The sequence below is a fragment of the Amblyomma americanum genome, chromosome 9, assembly GCF_052857255.1.
Source record: "Amblyomma americanum isolate KBUSLIRL-KWMA chromosome 9, ASM5285725v1, whole genome shotgun sequence".
In the NCBI taxonomy this organism is placed as follows: domain Eukaryota; kingdom Metazoa; phylum Arthropoda; class Arachnida; order Ixodida; family Ixodidae; genus Amblyomma; species Amblyomma americanum.
This window is the reverse complement of record NC_135505.1, coordinates 72594242-72620763: the sequence shown is the minus strand read 5'-3', so window position 1 is coordinate 72620763 and position 26522 is coordinate 72594242. Positions and strand designations below refer to the sequence as shown.

Below are 26522 nucleotides of genomic sequence, written 5' to 3'. Positions count from 1 at the left end.
GTCTTGGATGATAGCAAAAGAGTTGCATGAAAAAACATGGCTTCCTGAGGAGAGATCTTGCGGATGTTTTGATTGTTTTATAGAATCATACGAAATATGAAAGAATTAAAATGCGTTCCTTAACAACTTTTCGTTGAAAACTGCGTTTGTCCAGAATATCAGGATATAGAACAGCTGCGACAATATTATCGGCGGCATGTAAATTTGTGAATATAAGAATAAATAAATACCAGTCGGGGACTTTCCACGGTCAATAGCTGAGCTGGTTTCTGAAGTTGTAGATGGAGCGCACCAATGTAGCAAAGCTGAGGCGGCTACTGACGGAGCGTTAAATATCCTCGTGACTGCTGACGTATGCCTGCTCTCGGCCAATGAGGTAGGAATGTGCCAGTACAGAGGAAAAGTCTTGCTTGGGAAAGGAAGGAAGTAGCTCATTACATGAAAACCTCTTCGAGGCGGATGTGCACTAATGGCGTTATTCAACCACGAGGAGGTTATTTCGCCACTAAAAGGCGTCTTGTACCAACATTGACGTTGCATAGATGCGAGTGTACTTGAACAGCTAGAAAGGACGTCGGACGCCAATATTCGCAGCCGCTGGAATCTTCAAGCGCCTAGGGTAATAGTTAGAAATTATGTTGTAGTTTCGAGCTTCCGAAAAACCCTTATAATAGTAAACGGTCTCTAAACGCCGTAGTAAATTTACAAATCTTAAAAGATGCATTGCAACAAGATATTTCCTAAATAACCTTTTGTTTTTTTATTGCGGGGGAGACAGTGGTGCTCTGGTACTGAGGATGAAACTTTGCAATGCATGGGTAAATAGCAGGCTTATTCCCGCATCAGAAATTGAAGATATCTTGATCAGTCTTGCTCATCTGTACTAGGATAATAAAAAATTGCGGTGCATTATTCATACAAGGAAATACTGGATATTCACTTTATGGAACCATAAGACGGTTATGTACTGATTTTTTCGTAAATCACAAGACTGCACCATAAGAATCAATATACGCACAGATCCCACAGCGGGACGTTTCTAGTTTTCTTTTGACTATTGTAAGAAACGCACGCCATTGCTTTTATACCGCAGTGTTAATTACTGTGTGAATATTGCAGCATTTTTAATCACGAAAAGTTGCATTACATCTGAGGATAGCCTAATTCCTATAAATTGGTTCATAGCAGTATCTTGAAATACTTCAAAGATGCCTTGCTATTGAAAGTGGTGTCTCACAAAGCTTGTCTTGTTATATTATATCATGGCTGTGGCAATACACTTAAACAGTTTACTCTGAGTTGAGATTCCTCAAAGGTAGTGTGAAAACAAGAAGAGCAGTAGCAAGGAGTGCTATATTTTAACGCACGCTTGTATCGCTAGCACGTTGCGTTGTGCAGTCCCGTGGGAAGCGACAGAAAAAAACCGCTTTTCAATCGGACCTGCTTTACGTATAGATTTTTATAAAAATGTGAAAAAAAAATTTTGGAGGTCACCGTAAGGATAGCGACCTTTTACAGTCTGAAAGGTAACAAAACACTCAGTGTTTTGTATTCTTGCCTTAAGGGAACTGGATATTTATTGTTTACCTAATATCGCTTTTTTTGCAGGTAGTAACCGCAGACCTTAATCACGGTACGGAAATAACTAGAAGAAAACGAATGTGGTGGAGCGCATGTCGCGGTTCCCTGATATCTTGAAATGAAGTTTATCATTATCCCTCAAGAGAAAAGGATGTAACCTCTGTACCTTACCTGTGCTCATCTTCATCGCAGAAGCGGGGAAGTCAAAGGGAAGGCTTACACTTAAGTTAAGGACAAGGCAGCGGCCTATGGCAAGAAAAACGATAGATGTAACGTTCAGAAACAGGAAGACGACAGAATGGGCCAGGGACAAAACAGAGGTTAATGACATCCTAATTGAAATCAAGAGGAAGAAACAGTCTTGGTCAGGACATGTAATGCGAAGGGAAGGTAACCGCTGTAATTTAAGAGTAACGGTCTGGATTCCAAGAGTAGGCAAGCGTAGCAGGGGCGCCAGATAGGTGGGTGGGTGGATGAGATTAAGGAGATTGCGGGGGTGGGCGCCCAAACTGGCACAGCACAGGCTTAAAGGGTTGATTGCAGAGTATGCCAGAGGCTTTTGTCCTGCTGTGGGCGTAGTCAGGTTGATGATGGTGGTGACGCTTTTACAGCGGTAGCTGCTAGGCGCCCGTCCCATGCTAATGCACCCACTGGATATGGCGATCACGGCGGCGACGTGAAAGCCACGGACGGGTGCCTAACAGCTATCGCTACAAAAAAATGAAGGAAAACAGTACGGTAGAGATGGGTGAGGCATCGCTTCTAGCAAGGGATGCTCAGGGCAAAATATTACATTAAGAACACTCGAAGAAATAAACAATAATAGGAAGGCAACTAAGTGAATCAAGTTGCGATAAAAAAGTACTTATACAGAAACATCGTCGACTTTCAGTGGCAGGACAAGACTAGGAATCAAACTGCACGTGTGCAGGAAACAAGAACGGACAACTGAACAACTATAAGCGAAAGATACAAGACGTGGAAAGTAATAACTGGTATAATTCAATGAAAAAGAAGTAAACTCTAGAACTACGTTGAAACTGTAAAAGGCAAATCAGCAAAAAAGGAGGCAGCATCTCACTCATTGACGCAAGATCAGGATTTCTTAGAACGCGAAGGTACGAAAAGAAATTTAAGCAAGAAAATGGCACATGTGCAGTGTGTTCTAAATTGTAGAAACAATTGAAGACCTTAGGCTAAAAAGTGCTGGTGTCCATCCGGATGTCTATGATACTACAGCCTCTTTTGATGATGCCCTCGGGTTTAGAGATAACATTGGTCATGTGAACGAATGTGCTACAGGAAGTAGCAAAATTCGACTCAGAGATTACTGGCCCAAACGTTGGGTGGTGGCACAAGGCTGCAATATCAGGATAAAATTTTCTGCACTAAGAATGTGGCGAATTTAAATACTACGTCCCGCAAGTTTCAGAACGAAATATAGAGAAAGTAAAGTCTTTCTTCGATCCTGCGATCAAAGAAAGAGAGAGGACGAATGTGCACAGCCCTCTTGACTGGCTCCATCTAGAGCTGCTAACACGATGGTATTTGTTGCTGAAGCAGCCACCGTCGTCCCATCGCACACCCGTTTGGAGGAATGCATATATTAATTGTTTTTTCTCATTGCTTTCCACTGCCCTCTGCCAGCAAGCGGTAGTCACTGACACTCAGATGGAGCCAGTCGCAGACTGTGTTTGGAACGAGGCGAAACGCAAAAGGCCACGTGTTCGGTTTCTTGTTAGTGCACGTTAATGAAAGCTAGGTGGTCGAAATTATTTTGAAGAACTGCACTTAGGAGCCGCTTGGTTGTTTCACTCTTTTCTGCTTGATTCCCTCAATGCGCCGCTGATGTTGCACTTAGAGGCGATCACTGCGCTTTCTCGTGCTCTTAAAACTTGTTCCCTACAGGATGCACTCGTTATAAATAGAAATGGCAGTGTGAAAGGACACGCGTTCGCCGAAGCAACGACGCCGGCTTCTTCAGGACTCGATGCACCTATATTCCTTCTTGCAGGTCATAGAAGCCTATGCTTACAGTACTTGGTCATGAAAGAGCTTCCCATTAGTTTGACATCAGAAACAAGAGCTGGCTGAAAATTAGCTAATAGTTCATATTGAACACTCCATCAGGATAATAACTGTCATCCCCATTCGAGTACATACATGAATATAGTTTTCTTTTTTCACTGGAAGATCCGCATCTTTTACGAGCTTCAAAAATACGTGGCTGCCCCTCCCGCCCGCCTGAAGGGAAAGCAGCACAAAAACCGCAGCCATTCTAAGCATGCGGAGTCCACATACAATGTACGCTTGCATGCCTGCAGTTGGGTAGACTAGGCGTAGCAAAAGGTAGATGGCAAAACTTTTTTTCTTATTTGTGCAAAAGGCTGCATGATCCAAATAAGTTATGACGTTCTTTTAAAACCGGCACTCAGGCTACCCTTGAATCATTCGGATTAGTACCACTCACTCAAGAAAAAGTAGATTTTCGAATCTGCAAAAATCATAGACACATAATAGGTACCTTGCTGACCATTCATATGTAATTGCCTATTACAATACTGAGCTTCCCAAAGTAAGCCCTGCATTTTAGAAAGAATAATTACAACTAACAGACATTTTTCTTGGACTGTTTTATATGAAAACCGACCACATTGAGCAATAAAGAGACGAGAAAGAGAGTTTTCACTAACTGATAAATGTTGGCGCCACCGTGCCGATTATTCTCAAATACCGATACATACCTGCGATGCAGCGGAATATATCAGAAATCCGAAACATTCCCTCATAGTCTTTGCATTGGCGACAAACGCTGTGTTTTATGCTCTTTTCGAAATGTTACCAAGCGGTTTGCTTCGTACGCAGGGCAAATTTCAATCAAGCAGATAATATTTTCTCGCTCTTTCACGAAATACGGTTCTCTAGCTGCTAAAGTGACCATTGCGCGCTGTGTGTAGAGGTTCTGGCGGCAAGCACACCTCAGGGTACAAAACCCTGACGCTGCTTCGCCGCAGTTCCTTGGACCGTCGCGTCAACGTAGCTTCGAGCAGCCTTCGCTGTCTAAAATGATGGTGAGCAAAGCCACAAATCCATGCACAAGGGGCAGCTCGTACGATTTTTTTTTTGTAGCCACCGTAATTATTTGGGCTTATGTCTTAGAGGCTCTCTTTGAAGCAGCTACCGGATTATGGTCCTTCAGAATTGTAGTGAGAGATGTGGCATCTAGCTGGATGCCGCGAAAAGGCGAAAAATTGAGTGTGCCGCACAAATACGTTTCTGATGAAGAGTCGCGTTCATTAAAAGCGCTAGTTTATGAAGTTATGACTTAAAAACATGGTTTTATAAGAAAGATGTTCACTGCAGGTATTTTATTGTTTTTCAGTAGCAATGAACACAGTGTCGATTGCCACTGCGAAGCTGAACCTTGCGCAGACTGCAGTTTCAGCTTCAGCAAGGAAAAAATATCGAAGCTAGCTATATTGTTCAGGTGTGCTGATGCGCGCACTTATCCACTAGGCGAAAAAAAATGTGGCGAAAAGGAAGCAAGTAAATGCCCTCATGGCAACTGCTGTCATAAACCTCGATTTCGCAATTGCAATCGGGCGCGGTAGAAGAACAGCTGGTGCTTTTAGAGGCACAGTTGTCAGTAGATTAGACGCGAACGGTGCATCCAGGAAGGTGGTGTTACCGCTGCAACCAGCTGTATTTCGAGGATATCTTTCAACTGACGGGGAAACAGTTCTCAAGCAGCGTTTCCGGGAGTGATCTTCCTTATTCTGGCTCGTGCCGCAGCTTCTTGACCGGCCAACATACGGACATCATGCTCAAAAAACTTGCGGATAAAATTGTGCCCACAGCTATGTACAAAATCTGCTCCTCAGATAACGAAGTTAGGCTAATTTTCGAGGTTTAACCTTTGAAGTAATTTAGTGACCAGCGCCGTGGTTACAAACCAAGGTGGAGTTTGCAGCGTCCAGACTCTTCTGGGGGATAAATGTAAACTTAGGTCAGAGAGCGTTACATAGATGAAAAGTACTTAAATAACTTCAACATTGCATCGTTGTTGCCGTCGCTTCATGAATAACCACTATGTTCATCCTGCAACAGGTACTTAAAGTTTTGAGCATCATTTCGAAGGCGTTGTGTTTGTAAAGCACTGTGAAACAAGCTCATGGGAGTCGACCACCGCTGTGGGTCGAGGTGGTTGAGCGACCCATATAAACATATGAACACACGAGGACAAGGAAGCAAAACTCGTATTTATATTTGACAGAGTGCCCATGGATCTGACCGTTTCCTAAGAGTTGGCGAGTTCATTGCAAACATGCGTAACCAAGTATACTTTATCTTTTCGAAACTATTTAAAAAAACGCCCCGATAACTGTGCGTATACACGCTGGACATACCACTTAAAAGGGCTCTTTACGCTGGGTGTTTCTCTAAATCGAACGTCTCTCCACGCCCCGCACGCTGCGTTCCATCGAAAACGGTGCCGTTTACACGATACCAAGGTTTACACTACCGATAGTCCTCAAACAACAAAATACAAGAAACTCTCTATTGTAGAGACCGACTAACACCAACGTTACGCACATAGGTAGCGCTCGCGGACGCCGGGGGCAGCCAGGTGTCTCGTTCTCGTTAGTGCGCTTGCGATAGCGTTTGAGCGCATCTTTTTCAGGTAATGAGGCCTAGGCTGTTACATTTTAACGACTGTATTTGTGAACAAATCTAGTACACGCTGCAGCATGTCGGACAATACGAGAAGCTTGCACGATTTGGGGAAACACCCAGCGGATAGAGCCCCTTTAGGTGGTATGACCGGTTTCACAACACGCGCTTATCAGAACATAACGAAAAGATACTTTCGAAATGACGTACCTTATCATCTCATATACTTCTTCACAGTACTCGCCAACAGTTAACAAACAGCCCCCTCCATGACAACTATGGGAAAAGAAAATTATTTGTGAAAGTTTTGCGCACACGTGTTTCAATAGGCTTCGCTGCGTTTCCGTACCCCGAGCCACGAATCACCCCCACGTCCACTTCACAAAAAAAAGCAAATTAAAAAACAATTTTTTCTCCTAAATTTCTGGTTTTCTTTAATCTTCACATCTCTACACAAGACCCCATTCTTAGATCAACGGATCAGCGCCTCTGTCATCATGGCGGTTGTGTTGGAATTATTTCAACCGTGATGTGCTTGTATGGCGGCATAGTGTTTCCAGTTTTCGAGCTGAGCCAACTTATGGCACGTGGCAATCTCGCACCCGTCTAGCGCTCAATAGTTTCGGTTTTCAAGCGGTATCTTTTATTTCCTGCCTGGAGGTGTCATTAGGCCTGACTTCCTCTCTCATTGATGCCAGTCGAGGCCGGAAACGGCGGCTTTCTTGGCCGTCGTGTCAAGGCACGTCTCGCGGCACGGAAGTAACCAGTGAGATATCAGGAAAGCGCGCGCGACATTGAGTCAGTTCTTCCGGGGCAGTGAGCTGATTTAGACACTCAAGGCTATACCTCTTTCCGCAGGAACTTTTATGGTTATCAAGAGCACAGCCGTATAAGGCATTCTTCGCGAAATCATGGCGTCATACGCGCGACACCGGCGGGCCTGTCTACGCCCCATGATCCGCAAGTAGATAACGCGAGTGTGAGAAGCGATGCGAGCATGTCAGCGTGATCGCTTGCGTCTCCGGACATAAAACCTGATCTTACTACTACTTATATCTTTATGGCTGATGACTACCCCCGACTGTTCTATTGCTCCCTTGTAAAGGCACTCACTAAACTTTCTCGACGGCGCTAATGCGGGAAAAGTTTCTTGTGGGCCTTTTGGAACTCTTTTTTTTTCAACACATGCTCTCTCAAGCTGAGTTTTCAAGAACTGCGGCTTGCATTTTAATTTCGTGTGGTCCCAGATCTGCGTGAATTTTTTTTTATCACGAGAGAAAATTTACGGCGAACTTTTTTTTTAATCTGAGATGTCCTGTACCGCGAAACATTTTACGGTTGCGCGCGGACGCACGAAGATTGAGAGAAATGCTGGTATCACACATCTTAATTGACTAGGAAATATAACGTTGCAAGCAATCGAACGTTTGTAGTTGTTGGAGTCTATGCTGATGTCACCACGTAGAATAGTTTCAGTGGCATCATATAATTCACTACCAGAAGCAGACCGGTCGACGAGATAAAATGACACGCCAAGAAGAACAAAGGGACACCCCGGTTGCCTTCTTAACGGCAAATATGAATTTTGTGTCTCCTAAGCAGTTCAGGTTGAACATGTCAGTGGGCTAGACGGCGACAGCACATCAACAGTAAATTGTCGTTCTGCTGGAAAACTTGACCAGGGCTCTGCCCACTGTTCCAAACACTTCAGGGGGTTTCACGACAGTCAGACGGTTGAGTTCTCGTCTCCGACCGACAGAGTACAGCGATCCATGGTATGTGAGTGTAGCACAAAACGGTACAAAGGACAAAGAAATACGCGTACAAAACAGGTGCTAGTGTTGTCTTGTGTTGTGCAGCGCCTGTGTCCCGTTTTGCGCTACACTCACATACCATGGATCACCGCTTACCGATTCGCCCAAGTTTCTACCCTTGAGAGTACTGCGGTCATGTTAGTGCTGGGGTCTTCAAGTTCTTCCATGTTCGCCTTTAAGAACCTGATATGGAAGACCACAGCTCAGAGCATGTCACGGCTTGCGAGTTCTTTGCTACCAAGCCCGCCATTCGATGACGAAAATAATTGGCGGTTGTTTAAGTCTGGTTAAACCTGTACTGACGCGATAGCTAGAGCTGGCCGAGTGGACTTGGTCACGTGACGAACCACGTGATCAGCTACGACGCCGCGCGACCTGCAGCTGATCCGCACCACGTGACCATGCATGTGAGTGACAGCGTGGCGGCGCCGCCACGCTGAAGGCTCGAAATGCTACCGTAATGTAGCTATCGCTACAAGAAAATCAACAGGATCTACATTTTAGCATATGCTTTCATGGATTGGTGACGCGATCATGACCGCAAATGTGCACGCACGTCACCGACAGTAGTAATTGACGAAACCCGGTGAACAAGCCTACCACAGCTAGCGCAATAAAAAATACTCTTTAGGCCATCTTTCTGGCTTATATTGATTTGATTTGTTTCATGAGGCAAGTAGACCGCTTTAATTCCCTGTCAGGGTGAAAGCACATGTTTAAGCACATGTTTAGCAATTTCTCAGCCACAACTCATGGGCCGGGGCAGTTGGACGAAGGACTGCAAAATAATTCATCTGGCAGGCAATGTTCAATACTGTCCAGCGACTTTCTTCCTAAGCGGTAAGATGCGCCTTGAAGAAGCACTGAAAACGCGCTAAAGGGTCTTTCAACGCTGCTGGTAAGTACCCGCGCGACACTGCCTGCAATTTACCGAAGTGCGTAGCGCCGACTAAAGAAAAGTATATGGAAAGAAGTTACGGGTCACCGCGGAATCCTTGTTAACAATAAGGTAATACGTTGTAGCCTCGCTTTTTTATTGTGGCGCATGAACAAATCAAAGCATATTGTGTTCATTGAACACAACTTTCATCGTCGTCTTTAAGCGTACGCGCTGTCGTCTGGTTCATCAATGATTGAAGACTAAAGCGTGGTTTTTCTGCTCCTTTCTTTCCCACTGACACGTGGCTTCGCCCATTTATATTCCCTGTTACAGATATCGAGTGGTCGACAATTGCGTTTTGATCCGCGTGCCGGGTGCTTAAGCGGTGACAACGCATTCTCATTCTGCAACAAAGTACTTGTAAGCTCCGCGTTGCGTGAACGCTTTCAGTTTAAAGAACACGATTGCCATTTCGAGGTATCCTTGCATATGGTTGTCGACACGTTTTTTATTTCAAATTGTGACAAGGTTTTCACCAAGATTTATTGACCAACTGTTTTTAATTTACTATCAGAAGCTGGTTCTTGGCTATCTCTCTTTAAAGTAAGCAGCCAGTCCTCTGTACTTATCAACACTTCGATTCAGCAGAGCCAGCTGGACGTAACCTGATAGAACCGTACCTCAATTAAGGCACATTAGATACCGAAGATTTTTGTGTGAAAGCACTACTTCACGGTGTCAACTCTAGCCAAAATATTTATCTATTTTTCGTGTATTTATTCTTGTATTTACTTATTTATTTATTTCAAATACCTCAAATGCCTCTGAGCAGGAATATTACATGAGGGGCGGGCATTCGTTATTACAGATGAGTGCATCAATTAAACGTTTGAAGTGGTCGTTATTGCTGGATGACAGTAACGGTTGAAAGCAGCAGCAGGAAGGCCGTTCCAGTCCTGGATGTGTTTACGAAAAATGCGGAAAGATGTGCTGATGAACGAACTGAAAGTGGGTGCAAGGTCCTGTGATTGCAGTGGCGGCAGGAAGGCCGATGTGCTGGTAAAATGGCAGAGAGTCGCTGAATTCTAGCGTGCGGGAAAAAAATATTGCTGCGACTGGGTTTCGCGCGAACAGAACAGCTTCGCTCTCCACTGAAGGAGACCACTATACTACAACACACTCTCGTTGTGCGCGTTGCACACCATCGTCTTCTTCAACTTCCATATGGGGCGCAAACAGATATTATCAGCTTAACCTTGCTGCACTGTGCGTTTTTTTAATATATGTTACCACTCCTCTCCTGAAGCTGCACGAAATGAATAATTATACAGGCTCACGTAGTTTGTATGAAGCTTGTTTTTGAGGGTGACTGTGGCCAAAATATAAATTAGTAAAGAAAATAGAGTTGCCACTGGAATTCGAACCTGCGGCGGCTGGAACAGATGAGCTTCGCTGGCAATTGCACGAGAGCACTGTGCGCGGCCGATTACGCCGTCTGTTAAACTGCAACACACTCTTGCGCTGTGCATTGCATATCGTCGCTTTCATCAACTAATACCACTAGAACGAAGAAGGTAATGAATCACCGACACCAACGACGACAGACCTTATGAGGCGGTCGTGTAACGCTCGTGCTGGAGAACTTTTCCTTCTGACCCTGCCTCTGGCCCCTCTGCTTCTTCAATTACATCTGCAAGAGTTTTCGAAGCCGGCGCTTCTCAGCGCCATTGAACCACACTTCACTACTATAGAAGTAATAGCGTTGGCAGACGTGCCGACAATACAGCAAAGCAAACCCATCAGCCAACCGGGCTAAATGCATGCTTTCACACGTCTACTCAGTTTAAATACGTTAAGAACCCACCCAATTTTTATGTGTGCATTTTTGAAGTTTTTGTGCTTCTGAATTACTTTTGAAACCCCAAAAACTTGCTCTTAGTGCGCGGAGTCATCACATAGTGACATTTTTTAGTATCATCCTGCCTTGAAGCCGGCATCTAAATTTATTTAGTCCGTTCTTGTTACCCAATACGAGCTAGGAAAAGTGGTCCAAAGTAGTTGTTTTTATGAGAGTACTAACGATCGATAGTCATCGCTTGAAAATTTGCTCCGAAAGACTATAGCTAGACAAACCTAACAGAGCGCTGCATGTGAAAGTTTCAAAGTGCACGAAAGAGTGATGAATGAACTTCGAAGGCAATAACCTTGATTGCTGTTGGAGCAAGCGGGAAAAACTTGCTCCACAATAAAAGCATTCTGTCTATTTCTACCTTTCAATGGTAGGTTACTCTCACTAGCCAACAAAATAGTTACATCGCACCTGAGTATAATTCTCAACTTTCGTCAAGCGCATCAACAAATTTCTCTAGGCTCCTTCTGCTAGTCAAGCACTCTTTCCTTGATTTCAAGGAATATCGTTGTAATTGATTTTCACAGGTAGAACTTCGAAGACAAAAATAAGCTGTGTGCCTGTGTTCGAGTCTATATTTCAAAGAGTACATTAGGTAGCTGTCTTCCTTTTAAAATACTCTAGACTCATGATATAACACGTGGCATCGAACTCCATAAAAGTGTTTCGCTCTCTGAAGCTTGAACAGCGGAAATCGGCACCGGGAACGGCGCCTGGAAATTGCACTGCCGCGTTAGAAAGCGCGAATATTCACGGCAATTCACACACAGGACTCTGAAAGTTAACTTTATGTAGCGCAACACCTAAAAGCCAACACCTAAAAGCCTCAGTACTTCAAACAAAACTGCGCAGAGAACCTGTCTTACGCACGGTTGGGTGAATGGAGCTGCACTTTTGCTGATCCCAGGGGAATTCTCCTCCACATGTAAAAAAAGTAGCGATGATAATGCGTAATTCGTAAGTCACGCCTAGAAACTGAAGCGTACATTGCAGGCCAGTTCTTGGCATTGTGATCTATCTTCCAATTTAAGCGGAAGAATAAAGGGAGCAGTTACTGCTTGCGCTGACGAGTTGTCGACAAAGCTATTACACCTGCAAAATATCAACACCATTATTAGGACACCGGCGAGAATCTTTGATTTTGAAATCGCGACCATGAGATTTTATACAGGAAAATCGTAACAAAATATCCCAGTGTGTAAAAGTGCACAAGAGCGTCTCGGTGACGCAGCGCAAGCGAACAAAAGAGCATGGCTTTTTGTTGTCCATGGTGCAGTTACAAATATCGGAACGCAGCGTCCACCAGAACGGTGTTCAACTCGTAAAAGGCGAAGTCTGTGATTTCTCATGGCACAAGTTCAAGGAAACCATCATGCTGAACGCAAAATACAGGCTATATCTTTACGAGCGCATCGTGAACTCACATGTCATGGATCAACAAAATATCTTACAACGAACCATGCAGTTTTATCTAACGCGTAATGGGATCGAGAGTTTTGTTTGCTTCATGAAATACGTTTGTCTAATGAAAATAAATGAAAATTGGTTTTCGAGGAATGGCGCAGTAACTGACTCACATATCTCGGAGGACAACCGAGCCGCGCCATAAGAGAAGGGATAAAGGAGCGAGAGAAAGAAGAAAGAGAGAAAGAGGTGCTGTACTGGAGGGCTCAGGAATAATTTCGACCACCTGCGGATATTAACTGTGCACTGACTTAGAACAGCACACGGGCGCCTTTTGCGTTTCGCCTGCACTGACAAGGGGCCGCCGTGGCAGGGTTTTATCCCGGATGCTCTGGATTAGTAGCCGAGCGCCCTAATCAGTAAGCCACCGCGACAGGCTGTTTTGCAGGGGACACTGGTTTTAAAAATAATTGTAGCAATTGGTAACGTCTTCCTGGTAGAGTGACCGTGGCGGTTTTGTAAATATACAAAAAATGATGTTCAATTTTCTAAATGAGGTGCACGCTGGCGCACATAATAATCTCTAAACAGCGCCTCTTAGCCTTGCTTGAAGAACGTGACAAAAGTTATACAAAAAAACAAACCGAGGTTGCACAAATTGCTTATTGCGTACAGGCGTGCTACCTGGCTTGCGATAGTGATTACACACAAAAATATTTAATAGAAATGGAACTAAACTGCGATGAAGTGATGCGGCATTAGTGCGATTTCCTAGCACGTCGGTTCAGCCTGCTGTTCTCGAACTGCTGAACCTTTATCTGTCTGCTGATTTCTGGATCTCGCTGTGGCGTCTCAGAGCCTTGGCGTCTTAAAAGCCGCGGCTTCTAAATGATGTTCCTTCCACGAGTGTTCCTTTGAGGCTTGCGGGTTCCATCATCTCGCGTAAGTGGTGCGTGCTTCCGGCGAGCTTCTGGCCGCTATTGCTCGTCCACTCGACTGACACAACATGTAAAATAGAGTGAACGCCGAGATTGGGTGCCCACTTGGACGTTCCCTTCTTCAGTGTAAGGAGCAGCGTCCCCTGTAGGTGCTACTCCATCCAATGGTAGAACACGCTGACAATGGATGAGCCGAGAGTGGCGTGATTGCTGATGTAATAAATACTTATATTCTCTCCCTCCTTTGCCCTTCAATCGTACCCCGCTTACCTCCACCCTTCCGCGTCAACTGTATCTGCGGTGTCATTCCAAATCAGCTGTGTGAAATGAGCATCAAAGCATCAACCTACCTTTCACATGAATCTTCGCTCTAACAGCTAGAGCTGTCAGACTACGATATGACTAAAGCAGACCTGTTATCGGCTGTTAAGCATGCCTCGAGGAGAAAAATTGATATGTCTTTAATCATTAATCGCAAGCTTGATCACAAAGGTACCCGAAAATTAGTTCCTCACAGCGTAACATGGGCGAAGGGAGGTACGGAAGCACTCGTCAGCTAACCTGCGTTTCGATCACGGGAATGGCCCTTGTCTGGAGAAGCGTGGTCTTTGCGTGAAGTGCTTAAAAGCCCATCACACCGAGAAGGATTCTGCAGGTGGGGAGAGGGGGTGGAAAGGGGGTGGTGCAGAGATGACAAACGAGAATTGAGATCGCTGCTGACCAGGCGACCGCGCTTCTGCTTCTGGCATAGGTCCGAGGAATTCCAGGAAATCTATGAAATGATAAAATGGAAATATAATAGGCAACGCAGAGAGCAGAAAAAGCGGACACTGGACATTTGTTTTTGAAAATGTACATTTCCGCATAGAACTTGCCTATTATGATATGAGCCTCTATGAAAACCAAACTGCTTGAACAAATAAGACAGTAATTTGTCTGAAAATATTAACTCTGCAGATCGAACTCGTGTGCTGAGGATTTCGAATCACCACGCGCTGATGTTTTGTCGGAGGAAGATGGTTGTGGTCCTAGCGAGGTACTTGGCAACGCCTAGCTAGGCATTTTGGTGGTCACGAGAGGCATTCCAGGTATATCAGAGGGATGGTGGACTAGGAAGAGCAGCTTGACGTCTACATCGAATTCTTTATCCTCGTTTTGAAGTGATAAAGGCTGTAGCCTGGACTTCTTTGTGCACACCCTGCCAACTTTTGTCAGCACTGTGTAGTTTACTTGCGAAAGGGCCAACTGGAGGCAACATCAAAATTAACTTTCGTTTGCCTTTCCTTCCTTTCATAATATTCACTCTACATGAAAGCAGCGCCCTTTGCACTACACCGTGCTTATCTATAAAATATTAAAACTTCTATTTGTCCTGTGCTATCTTTTAGAAAATATGAATCGGAGCCCCTACAGCAGCGCTAAGAAATGTCACACTTTGTCAATGGTTTAGCTTTGCAAACTCATTTTGCTAGATCTGTATTCTAAACGAAAACTTCTACAATGATCACGTGCTTATTTAGTTTGTATACCTCAAATGAGGAGCCCACTAATCGTCCTCACCTGTAAGAACAATGGAAGAGAACCATTTTAATCTAGCTCCTTAGGAATGAGGATCCTAAAGTAAAGAGTAACGAGAAGCCGATCACAATCTTCTTATGTTGAGAATAGACGAATAATAGTTGACTATGTTTGTCCAAAGTGAAAAGAGTGGGCAACATCTAAAACCTTTACATTCTGGTACATACCAACGTGCCGTCGTTTTGTCATTTTTTCATGTTGTTTCAACGCCCTAAATGGCGTGGGCGGAAAGCATAGTTTGCCTTGCAATAGAGAAGTGTTTATCGTGCAGCGGCAGCTGTGGATATTCTATGTCCCTGTCGGGAGCAGGTAAGCGTTTCCATCACGTTACTCGAGCTGACCAGCAGCGTGCGTATACGAAGTCTTATATGGACAAAACAGCCATTTTGAACCCGATGCCGCCTTACCTACCGAAGTCACCCTACTCCTGGAGGGCAGGGCAGCAGGTTGCGCAGTAAAGCATGCGTTGAGATCCAGCAGCAGGTAAGGAATCATGAACGTAGTGTTTTTCCCACACGAAATAAAAATTGGCGGTGGTTCAGCTCTGGTTCAAAACCAGGTGTGACACGATAGCTGCAGCTGGCCGAGTGTAACTTGCTCAGTTGAATTGCAGTCACCCTTTCACCGCTCTGTTTCGCCGGGCGTCCCTTCTTCATCTTCGTCCCTCTTGACACGGCGCATGCGCACAGTAGTTGCAGCTCGGTTTCGTCGGAGCGCCGCGCCGCCGGCAGCAGCAGCTGCCGCGCACCACGTGGCTGGTCACGCGTCCAACCACGTGACGGTAGCGGCACCACCACGCCATGGCCTCGCCGCCATCTTCACGTGCCGCCGCAACGGTCGCGTGTCACCGCCACTCTGAAGGCTTGAAATTCTGCCGTAATGTAGCTATCCCTACAAAAATAAGAGACGCTCAACGAAGGTCGCATTACGGCTGGCATAGAAATATATACATTTCAAATTTCAATGAAGGAAAGCGATTTGTTTTTAAGCGACTGCACTAAGACCAAGAGCTTTCTGAACTTCGTCTTAAACTAGCTCTATATTTTAAAAAATCCTAAGCGTAAAGCTAAACACCACGCTATAAAATGTGCATTTTTATTCTGTAAATTTCGTGACACACTGCCAAAACAGAATATTTAAGAACTGCGCTCTCCGAAGATGCTGACTGGTCTTCGCTTTCGCAAAATATTCTTGCGTAATAAAGTCAAACAGGAAACGTTCATGACGCAATCTTTATAAAACCAATATATCTAATTTCCTGTAATAATTGGGTCTTATAATTGAGGCCTATAATTACATAACGTCCAGTTTGATGTGCAATCCATTTGCACAGGCCGCACCGAACTATAACTTAGTTTTTGAAAATAAAAGCAGTAAAAGTTCATAAAATTCATCCGGAATGTGTATAGTTTCAATTCACTCTTTGTAGCTGGCATCCAGGGATAGCCAGGTTATCCCTTCGAGGGGTTTGAGAACGACACTACACTTCGGCTCTCTGGAAACGATGAATTATGACCCGACAATCAATAACTACGCTGGTGCCAAGCTCAAAAACGACAGCCCAGCAGAGAGTCACTCTTTCAAGATACAGATCTGAATTCCAAAGGCAGACAGCAGTTTTATGATTACTGGGCAGGTTTGCGTGCTGATATTGGCGATATCTAGGAGGACCAACAAGTTTCGATCCTGTGTTTTGTTGTTTACTTTCTTACATCAGCATGTACTCGTCACGACTGACCTCACAACCAAATTAAACGTTACAAACAACAGCCTCTCTTCGTGCAAGGCAGTCTCTAATCATGCAGTGGTGCCGCGACATCTAAATTGCGACGACGCCTACTTATATTCTTTGTGGGCACAAGATTCACTTCTATACCTGCCTGTCAGTTTTAGCCTATACGCCTGCATTTCTACTTATTGTTACCGCAGTCTTCTGAAATATTCGCTTAATACACAGCTTAAGTTTCAGTGTAATTTTTATGCCGTTTACGTGGCCTAAGGTCTCGACTTCAAACCAAATGCTGAGAGTATTGGTGCTAACGGGGCTACGAATCTGTAAAAATAACTTCCCAGAACTACTGGATGCCCCAGAGTAATTATTCAAAAAATCATGGTATTGTACTGAAATGATAACAGGAACATATATTTGGTGTCTGTGGTCATGAATAAAGCGTGCATTTTGATTTTATGATTTCTATCCTAGAAATGCCTATAGTAATATGTAATCTTCGAAGTGACTTCACAAAAACATTCATTCGGCAAAGGTTGCATAAAAAAAGTGAATGTTTCGGCGCCCATACGGCTGCCTGGTTCAGAACGAAGAGAGGGGCAGGAAGGTACATTATATATGTCAGCCATGACCTGATACGAAAAAAGAATTCTAGAAGAGATACTGTGCTCACAAGAGCAGTGCGCCTCTGTTCCGCCCGACTGAACCGTCACACGCGCAAGAAAGCTGGCGCCCATAACCTGCGTCCGTAGTGTAGGTGAATCCTTGCTCGCATTTTTGTGACTGCGTCATCCATGTGGCCCACGTCTGTTCATGCTGATTGGGACATCTCTCACTGGTCGAGGACCCGACAGACCTAGCTATCTACCCAGGAGTTGTCTATACAGATCCTGTCGTCATTGTAAGCCTGCCTCAATAGGCAAAACAAGAAAATTCAGGACAAGGATCAAGCAACAGCAAAATGACGTCGCCCACGGCAAAACACGCTTAAACACTTTAGTGCGACATAAGTCGCTGGCCATGGGATCGAGAGGTAAGCGCCACGTGTGATTGGAAGGAAATATCTATGCTGAAACGCTTGCTCATGGAAGCTCTGTGCATACAGCCAACACCACAGGCGATTAACCGGACACCAGGCAACCTGCCAGAGATATCCACCTGCCCCTTTAGAAGAATTGCCGCTATAAAATGCACCTTCCCCTCATTCACTTCATTGTGAATAACGCATCCTTATTTACGCCGAAAAATCAGTTGTTTTCCTTTTCTACAACCTGCGGCTAGTGTTTTTGCAAGTCGCTATAAATTACCCTCGCCAGACAGGAATACATCCAGCCCTAGTTTTCTCTTATAACACAACGATGCCGGATCAAATTATATTTACCCATGCTTCTTCTCTAAACCATAACTCTTGATTTCTTTCTGCTAATCTTGCCAGCAGCACGTTTCTATGCTAACACTATTCTGCTCACTTAAATTTAATTTCAATCGCCTCCATTACATTTACGCTTCTAAAATAAGCTCCTAGAACCGCGCATTCTCTGTTGTGGCATCCTAGGAGACAGAGATCCGAACTAGTATGGATCACTTTTATAGATATTTTCTGCGTATGAGAGCTTAATATAAGAGATAGCGAAAGAATTTCGACGCTTCCTTATTTAGCATCACCTCATCGTCACCTACATCATTGTAGGCATAAAAACAAAAGAAGCAAATAGTGTCAAACGCAATAAAACGAGCTCGATGTCGCTCATTGCGCTCCAACTTAATCGTTTATCTTCATGAACGCTGATAGCTTCAGATGGTGCTGCGAACGTAAAAAACGAAGAGCAAGCGACATCAGTAATGCGACTCATGTACACCCAACTATACATTATATTCTGATAAACAATCAATCAGCTATTTTGGAATTATTTAGAGAGGCAAAACCGTGTTAAAGACAGACGGTATTTACGTCAGCAACGTCTCTTTGTGGCGGTGTTGGCATCTCTTTGTGGCGATCGCAGCATTGCGGTATAATATGTGTGTGGGTCGAAAAATCGGAGGAGTGGAGTAATAGGTATGCATTCTCTGCTCTTTTGGGGCTGACAGTCAAGCCGCCACCCCTCCTCGGTATCGGGAGCGAAATGGCGCACATGCCGACTACGACAGCACCGTTCATTTGAAACAAGGGAATACGACAATGTGCCGACGCAAGGCCCAATGCTGCGTTAACTCTTGATACCAAAATACTGACTTGAAGTCTGTAGTTGTAGGCGGATCAGGCAGCCTCTTCCAAATGGTATTTTCTTTTGATACCGCAGTGTCGTGACAGCCATTGAAAATTCATGTCACTCCTTTCGATATGGCGCAGTAGTGCACCTCGTGGATCTTAGCCATGGGCTGTTCATGCGACCCATAGCGTAGTGTAGCTTGCAGGCCTTTTAGGGCTGCTCTGAAATCAGTGAAAACTTACCTTTCATGCGGAGGATCTTGGCTGATGAACTAAACTGCAGCCCGAATGGCAGATATTTACGCATCGTTTCAGGAAGTGTGGTAGATCGTCTTCACATTCAAAAAAATGAATCTCGGCGGGATCACCACGGACCCCACGGAACTGATCGAGTTAACTGAGCCATCTGTGTAGGAAGGTGGGTAGGTTAAAACTTTATTGATGAGGCTTATGGATGAGTCACTGCCTAGGGTTGGTCTGGTTCTTGATCCCGGGTAGTGGCCAGCAGTCCATGACGTGCGGCGACCTCTCCAGCCCAATCTACCAGCCGCCTTTATGAGGCCGGTTCAGAGCTGGAGGCCGCCATCTCCCAACCGTCTTTGTCCGTGAGGTTCCAGCGAGATGGTGGTTGGAATTCTCGGCAGAGATATAAAATGTGGTCAAAGTTGGCTCTCGGAGCCCTACAAAGAGAGCATTCAGGTCTGTATTGAACTTGGTTGATAAGGGCTAAAAAGCCGGTGTAGGGAATGTGCGAGCCTGGAGCTGTCTCCAGGTAGTTTGTTGTTCTTCCGAGAGGGAGATGTGTGGTGGTGGAGAGACGAGTCTTTGCTCCCTGTAATGCAGGGTTATTTATGATAGATATGCATGCGGTGACGGTGGTTAGAATGAAGATGTTGCAACGTGATCTGCTCGAAAGAAACCAATGATGCACCAACTATGTTCATAATTTCAGAGAGAGAAAGGTGCACGCGAGGCTTATTTGGAATCCATAATGATGAGCACGGTTTTCAGGAGGGGGTGAGTTGTAGAGAAAGCTGGCGTGACCAGGATCAATGAGTTTGACGAATGCAGTACGTGGCTTAATTACGAGGACAGTGGCGAAATGATGACAGGGCCCATTTGAGGCGCCTATTAGGTGGTTTCATGCTGTCCGCTACTATGTTTGTAGTAAGTGGACATTTGTTTCCGCGCGGTGAAAACAGTTCCTGCTTTAGAGACACATTTGAAGAGTCTGAGACAGATAATGAGAGCTTGCGCTTGCGCACGCTTTAATGCGTGAACGTGTTCATTCGTTTCATACGTTTATGCATGTTTCCTCTACACAGTTGAACGGTTGATTCACTGGTTTCTATTCTGGTAATTCTCAAAAGTTTTCATGACTGTGTGCCTCGCTCTTGTATCCCCTTTTTTTATCTTGTTCAGGTTAGCTAACATCTCTGGACAATTTTGTTTATTTCGTTTTGATAATTACGTTTTTCAGTTTTTATATATGTCCACCAGGAGAGTTCTCTATTTTCAGTTTTCTTTTGTGTACTCTCTTTGCAACATCAGCTTAGCAACAGGGATTTTCTCTCAGCCGTGTCAAGGAGGTTTTACGGCATAGTTATGAACAACCTTGTATCGAAAGATTCCCTACCTAACGCAGATTAAGAGTATATTCGGTGCCATTGCTGGTCCACTACAGGGCTAGGAAACAAACTGCTTTGCCTAGATGCTTTTGTCGGAGAGAGTACATTTTGCTTAATAAAAATCTGGTCCATGCAATTTTTACTTCTTTATATTCTATTGCGTCAGGCTGTACTTCTTTATGACGCTTATAATACATCTGCAGTGACATGCGTATCAAGAGCACGACTAAATAGCCGTTGCTGTAAAATTCATGACGTCTTAGCATGCATCCATACTCATTTGTGTATTTTTATTGCTTTAAGTACCTTGGGCACTGGGAGCTTGCAAACAGCCTCAACACTCCTCTACGGGCAATCATCCAGAGATTTTCAGAAATTCTCTGCATGGCTGATACAGCAAAACCAAAGAAAATGTGCCCTTTAGTTATTTAGCAGCGTTGGTGCCTGAGGGCAATAAAAGTTTTTTTTTCCCTGGCAATAAATTTTAAAATTTACTATGCACCTGATTTCTTTTATATAAAATTAGGAAATATTCGTCATCTACATATTTCGGTTGGTTTGGCAGAGGTCTCCAGTGAAACAGAATACGGAGTACATTTACACTATATAACTTGCGGTACCTCTTCTTGATTTGAGCGTGGCCTCTCGGCACCACACCTGGCAGCGATCCGACAGTTTTCTACGCTGCATCCACCACGTTTCTCCGGCGCCTACTTTTCCCTCCGAGATCCTTGTTATCGAGCTGCGTTTTACTATCGCATCCTCTTTTGTAGACTGTTTCCTTGCACTAGGAAGACAACGAATTTTGCGAGTTCCGGAAGCGCGCGTCTATTGAAGAGAGTCCCCCCACTCAACATCCCGCCGAAGTCACTTGGTGACGACCCGCGGAATGAGGTGTCCTTCTGGCCGGTTGTCCAGCGCGTGCTTGTAACCCTCACGTCCGCAACTGTCGCGGCTACTCGCGCGTTCAAGAAGCAATAACACATGCAGCGCTTTTCCGTCCGCGTTCTGGGACAATTTAGAACCGCACGCAACCGATGATGATTTTGATGATGATGATGATGATGATGATGATGCTTGAAGAATCACCACTATCAACCATTTTAAACAGGCTGACCCTATGTGTGATGGGATTCATCGTGGTAAAATAACCAGATGCTCACATAGATTTGTTTGACACCATCTAACCCTTCGTATTGCAACCAACGCCAAGCTGCGGTGCTAGAATTGCTTCGTGTTAGTCTTCTAAATACAATTATGACTTCGGCATTGCAATTTTAGCGCCTAGCGCAGGTAATTTCCTGCAGAAATTATGGTCGCATCAGCTCTGCAGCGCCATCATCTGAGCATACAGTGGCCCTGTTGTGATGGCCCTCACTATTCACACAGCGTTCTATGTTTGGGAAACTTTTGCGCTTGGATTTTTTTCGTAGCGGTGGCCAGCGCAGCAAGCACAAAACGATAGCTCAGTTACTGGCAGTTCTTTTCTAGGCTTACACAAGTAGGGCAAGGGCGAAGCTGTAGAATCTAACGCGTCGTGATAAGTGACATCAAGGTTGCTCTCCTCGCTCGCAACGAAGGTTGCACACGACTACGTTACGCATACCTCTCTCTCTCTTCGTCCTGGCTCTGTATTTTTTACCTTGCTTGTAAATGATTTTGGTAAAATATTCTGCAGCCTTTAGATCACGAACCGGTGTGTACGCACTGTGCCACGTCGGCACTGACAAGGCACTGATGTTTTAAGTTTTCTTAAAACAATTATGCCTCCTGTACGCTTGTTTTGATCCTAAATACTGAAGAAAATAATCGTTTCAGTCAGAAGGCTTCGCGAAAACAGTTGAGGAGTCATTTGCAGTCAGTTCGTTGTGCAACTGATGACGGTGAGGCGAAAAGAAAAAAAAATTGAGAAACAAACACCAAAAAGCACCCACTTGTAGCAATGAGAATATATTTGACGCTGTGTTACAATCGAATGCTTTATGGCAATGCGAGCTTGCAGTTGGTTCGTCTGATATATCTTGTTCAAGGAATTTGGAAACGTACCGCCTTTGTGGCATTCTTCTCATTGTGAGAGCTTACCAACACGATGTGCACAACGTAAGCTCTCCTGCGGACAATGTTGCTGAACGTGAGCGTTCTCTCTTTGCCGACGTAGTCATGGCAAGGGAAGAGAATTGGAAGGCTGTGTTCCAAAATCCGAATGTAGCACTTCGCTTTCAGGCATTTCTTGACTTGTGATAAGTGCAAGGATAGCTGCGAAGTCGTTGTGCTCGAGGCAGTAGCATCGACGTCAAAGTCTTCAGGAGCTACGCATCAAGAAAATAAGACGAAATGATTGCATTTGAGAAGCAAAAGCAGCTTACGGTTCCTCCACGTGGCATTGTCATCTTTCAATGAAAATGTCAGTTCACTTGATTTATTAGTGATGACAAATGATGTTAACAGTAAACAGAGAGTAAAGCATTAAAAAAGCGTAATTCTCCTCAACAGGGCATAGCCAACTGTCAAGTAATAAATGTAAGCGCAAGTTACAGAATTTCCAGTGCTTTGTAAACATTTTTGACATGGTATCAACACTATCGCAGCTGTAGATGAAAGTTGAAATGTCCCCTAATCTGTCAATAAAAAAAGTTTTAAAATTAAATGATAGATGGAACTCTCAGAGACCGGAGGCGGGCAGCGTGGGTGATGGACTACACGCGGGTTAATGACATCCTAGTCGAAATCAAGAGGAAGGAAAGGGTTTGGGCAGGGCATGTGATGCGAAGGCAAGATAACCGCTGATCATTAGGAGTAACATAGTGGGTTCCAAGAGAAGGCAAGCGTAAGAAGGGCGCAGAGGGATAGGTGGGCTGATGAAAATAAGTTTGAGGGTATAGAGTGAGAGCAGCTGGCAAAGGACAGTGTTAATTATAGAAACATAGGAGAGGCATTTGCCCCGCATTGGGTGTAGTCAAGCTGATGATGATGATGGCGTGAATGTTACTGCTTCAATCAGTCGCGAGTTAGGCATTCCAGGTGAACGCTAAAATTTGTTGCAAAAAAGCATCCCTAGGATTCATGGTAGCCCTAGCACTTCTCCGCTGAATGAGTTTGCTTTCATGGCAAGCATGAATGAATTGTGATAAACATGATGTGGTGATTTATTAACATTATTACGTCGTTCCATGAAAGCGGCAGCATAAATATAGTGATGTCTATGAAAGCAACAATCAATAAAATATGTACTCTCGAGGGCTAGAACAATAGCGCACAAATACCCATTTGGTAGACTGACGATATCTTTTCTTCAACCGTCTATGCTGACTAAGAATCAAGAATTTCTTAGTTTCTTTTAGGTAAATAATGGCGCCTCAATAGGATATCAAGAGCCACAAGTCACCAAAATTAATGAAGCTGTCAGCAGTTGGAAGCAAGGGAAGAAATATATATATAGTGAGCGGATATTCACTACAAAATTAAAAAATCATGTAGAGGGGAAGTAAGGAAGAAATGAACACGAGGGGTAGTACTCATGATGGAATGTGTTAAAATAATCAAAGGTAATGATAGCTTTAAGCAAGTGTAAATTAATCTTACTGCAGTTACGAGGCTTCTGGAATACCCGCGAAAGAGTGTACACACAGTAGGTACCCAGCGCGTCATGAAAACGAGAGAAAAATTTAGTGTCATGATCACAGTATAGGCTCCGAATAGCTTCGAATGAAAGAAAACGGGAGTGTGTAAACTTATGATAACGTGCCTTGTAGCTTAAAGCCAGCATTTCAAAATCTCACGTACAGAAAGATTACAATCGAAGCTGGGGTAACTGGCTGTTGCGAGAGAGAACACTTGGAAACCTTGCCGACAATGACCGCTACTAAACTGACATTCGGTTCCTTCCAAGTTCAGGCTTCTTTTTACTATAGTGTGTAGTGGTATGAGATTATGTTCTTTGTATTTTGAGTTTAAGTTCCAATTACGAGTGTACAGCTCTTATTAGAACGCGCCTTCTGCGCCTTAGTTTACAAGAAAATGTAAGAACGTGTTTTACCTCCTCCAGTAATGAAGATACCACCAAGGGTATATAGCTCCAGGCGAGCTTTGTTCGGGAGGGCCATTCCTGTGCGTACGCACCATGAAGGTGAAGTTAGCGCAGGCGTCGAGTTTGTTGCAGGACACTTTTGTCTGGTCCGGGTGAAGGATTGTCCCATTGGCGCACGAACCCAGGGGTTGGTGTCTAACACCATTACCGTCTTGCGTGTTGACAGTGACATCAACCCAGTAGTAGTCGAAGGTGCCCTTAGGTAGCTGCATAGAGGCGGTGAAGTAATCATCCCCAACTTCTTCCAAGCGCTGTCCGCTCACCTGAGGAGGTGCTGTGAATTAATTTGAAAATCTATTCTTCTTTGCATCCTGTCAATAAATGGGCTGCATCCATCAAACTCCCTCAGAGTACGTTGAAATATAAAAACGTCTACGCCAACTAGGATGATTAGAAGCAATGGGCAATTTCGGAATTTGCAGGTGCTTCCTGCATCACAAAGAATAGCTATGGGCGTTCATTTCCTAAACAAATACGCGGGAGTACATCTTCAAAACAATTCCAAAAGAATTCGATGCGCCTCAGGTTCAATTTTATGCCTCTGGCAACAAAGAAATCCACAAAATGCTTCCGCTCACTTGCGGCGTGTAAAAACAGCAGTCCTACCAAAAAATTAAAAGCATAAGGCTCTAATTGTCGAAAACGCTATTTCATTACCATTTCGCGAGATGGCGCCATATCACCGTGCTGCGCGTCCATTGATATTAACTGCTTGCTTTACGCGGATCATTTTTCCTGGACTATAAAGCGAAAGATGCATATTAAGCCAGAATTAAATAAATCTATGAAAGAAACACAGAAGGCAAGACGTGCCGCTGCAGCGCAAACTGGCCCGAAGTGAAATGTTGTGTACGAAGTGTGTCTTATTCTGTTAACCACTCAGTAACTGTTACTGCAATTCACTTGAACTAAAATGTTTGTGGGCAGTTCTCACTTAAAATAGAAAAATTACGGGTACCCAATGGTATGATTTCATCTTCGCACGAAGTGAAATGAGTTCGTTTTGGTATTACCTTCTGTTACTGTGGTTCACATTTTGCGCCTATTTTGTAAATCAGAAACCGTGGACTGGAATAGGCTCCAATAAAAAAAAGTGGTTAGCCGCAGCTGTGGCAGAAGTGGCTAAGGGGTTAGGTGCTCGGCTACTGAACCGGAGTTCCCGGGCTCGAACGCGACCGCGCCAGCTGCGTTTTTATGGCGGCAAAACTACAATCCGCCCGTGTGCTGTGCGATGTCAGTGCACATTAAAGATCCCCAGGTGGTCGAAATTATTCCGTAGCCCTCCACTATGGCACCTCTTTCTCCCTGTCTTCTTTCACTCTCTCCTCGATCATTTCCCTTACGGCGTGGTTCAGGTGTCTGCCGATATATGAGACAGATACTGCGCCGTTTCCTTTCCCCCTGAACTACTTATTATTATTAAGCGATCTTGATGGCAGGTTTCGTTTTGTTCGTTTTGCTCTTTGCTATGATGTGCACCTATTCTAGCCTAAATCTAGAGCCTATTGTTTGACGTCCAGGCAAACGGTGTAATTTAACAAGAACACCACGAGAAAAAAAAATCAGGCTTGTGCGCGCTATTTAGCAGTGTAATTCAGAGCTATCGCTGAATTTTATGGTTTCATTTGCCTTGGCGAAGAACTATAGTACAAGCACTTGATAAAACAGCTAATTTTATACTGACCTCGCATTTACTGTTGAGCTTCAAAGGAATACGGAAACTTCTTCAACTATTTGTCTTTGGCTTGCTCCTCTGGTATCTTAATTATCTGCGCTTCAGAACTGTCAACAATTCAAAGTCTAAAATTTCTTGAGGATATGCATTCTTACAGAAGTATAATGTCATACCTGAGAAAAGAGTGTGAAGAGACTCTGTTATCCAATTCAGGTTTCTCATTCTAGGGGCAGAAATGCGGCAGGATTAATGGCAGGAAGACCAACTGCTTCTTTGCTTAAAGGGAAACTGAAGTTGTTTTAGAATTCGTAGTGTTTAAAATGACTGAATGTGTGAAACATGCTAGTAAAGACTCTGAAATTTTTTTCTGCTACCATCTGAAACGGTGGCATAATCGCCGGTTAAACCCGGTCAACAAG

The 26522-nt window shown here is 44.3% G+C and overlaps 1 protein-coding gene across 1 annotated transcript in view; it reads right to left on the bottom strand.

Annotated features, from left to right (window-relative positions):
• The window catches only part of LOC144103421 (uncharacterized), a 140272-nt gene that overhangs the window by 44873 nt on the left and 68877 nt on the right, over positions 1–26522 (bottom strand). The window contains 3 exon segments of the mRNA XM_077636142.1: positions 231–314; positions 4560–4641; positions 24378–24702. Coding sequence (XP_077492268.1) covers positions 231–314; positions 4560–4641; positions 24378–24702 — 491 coding nt within the window.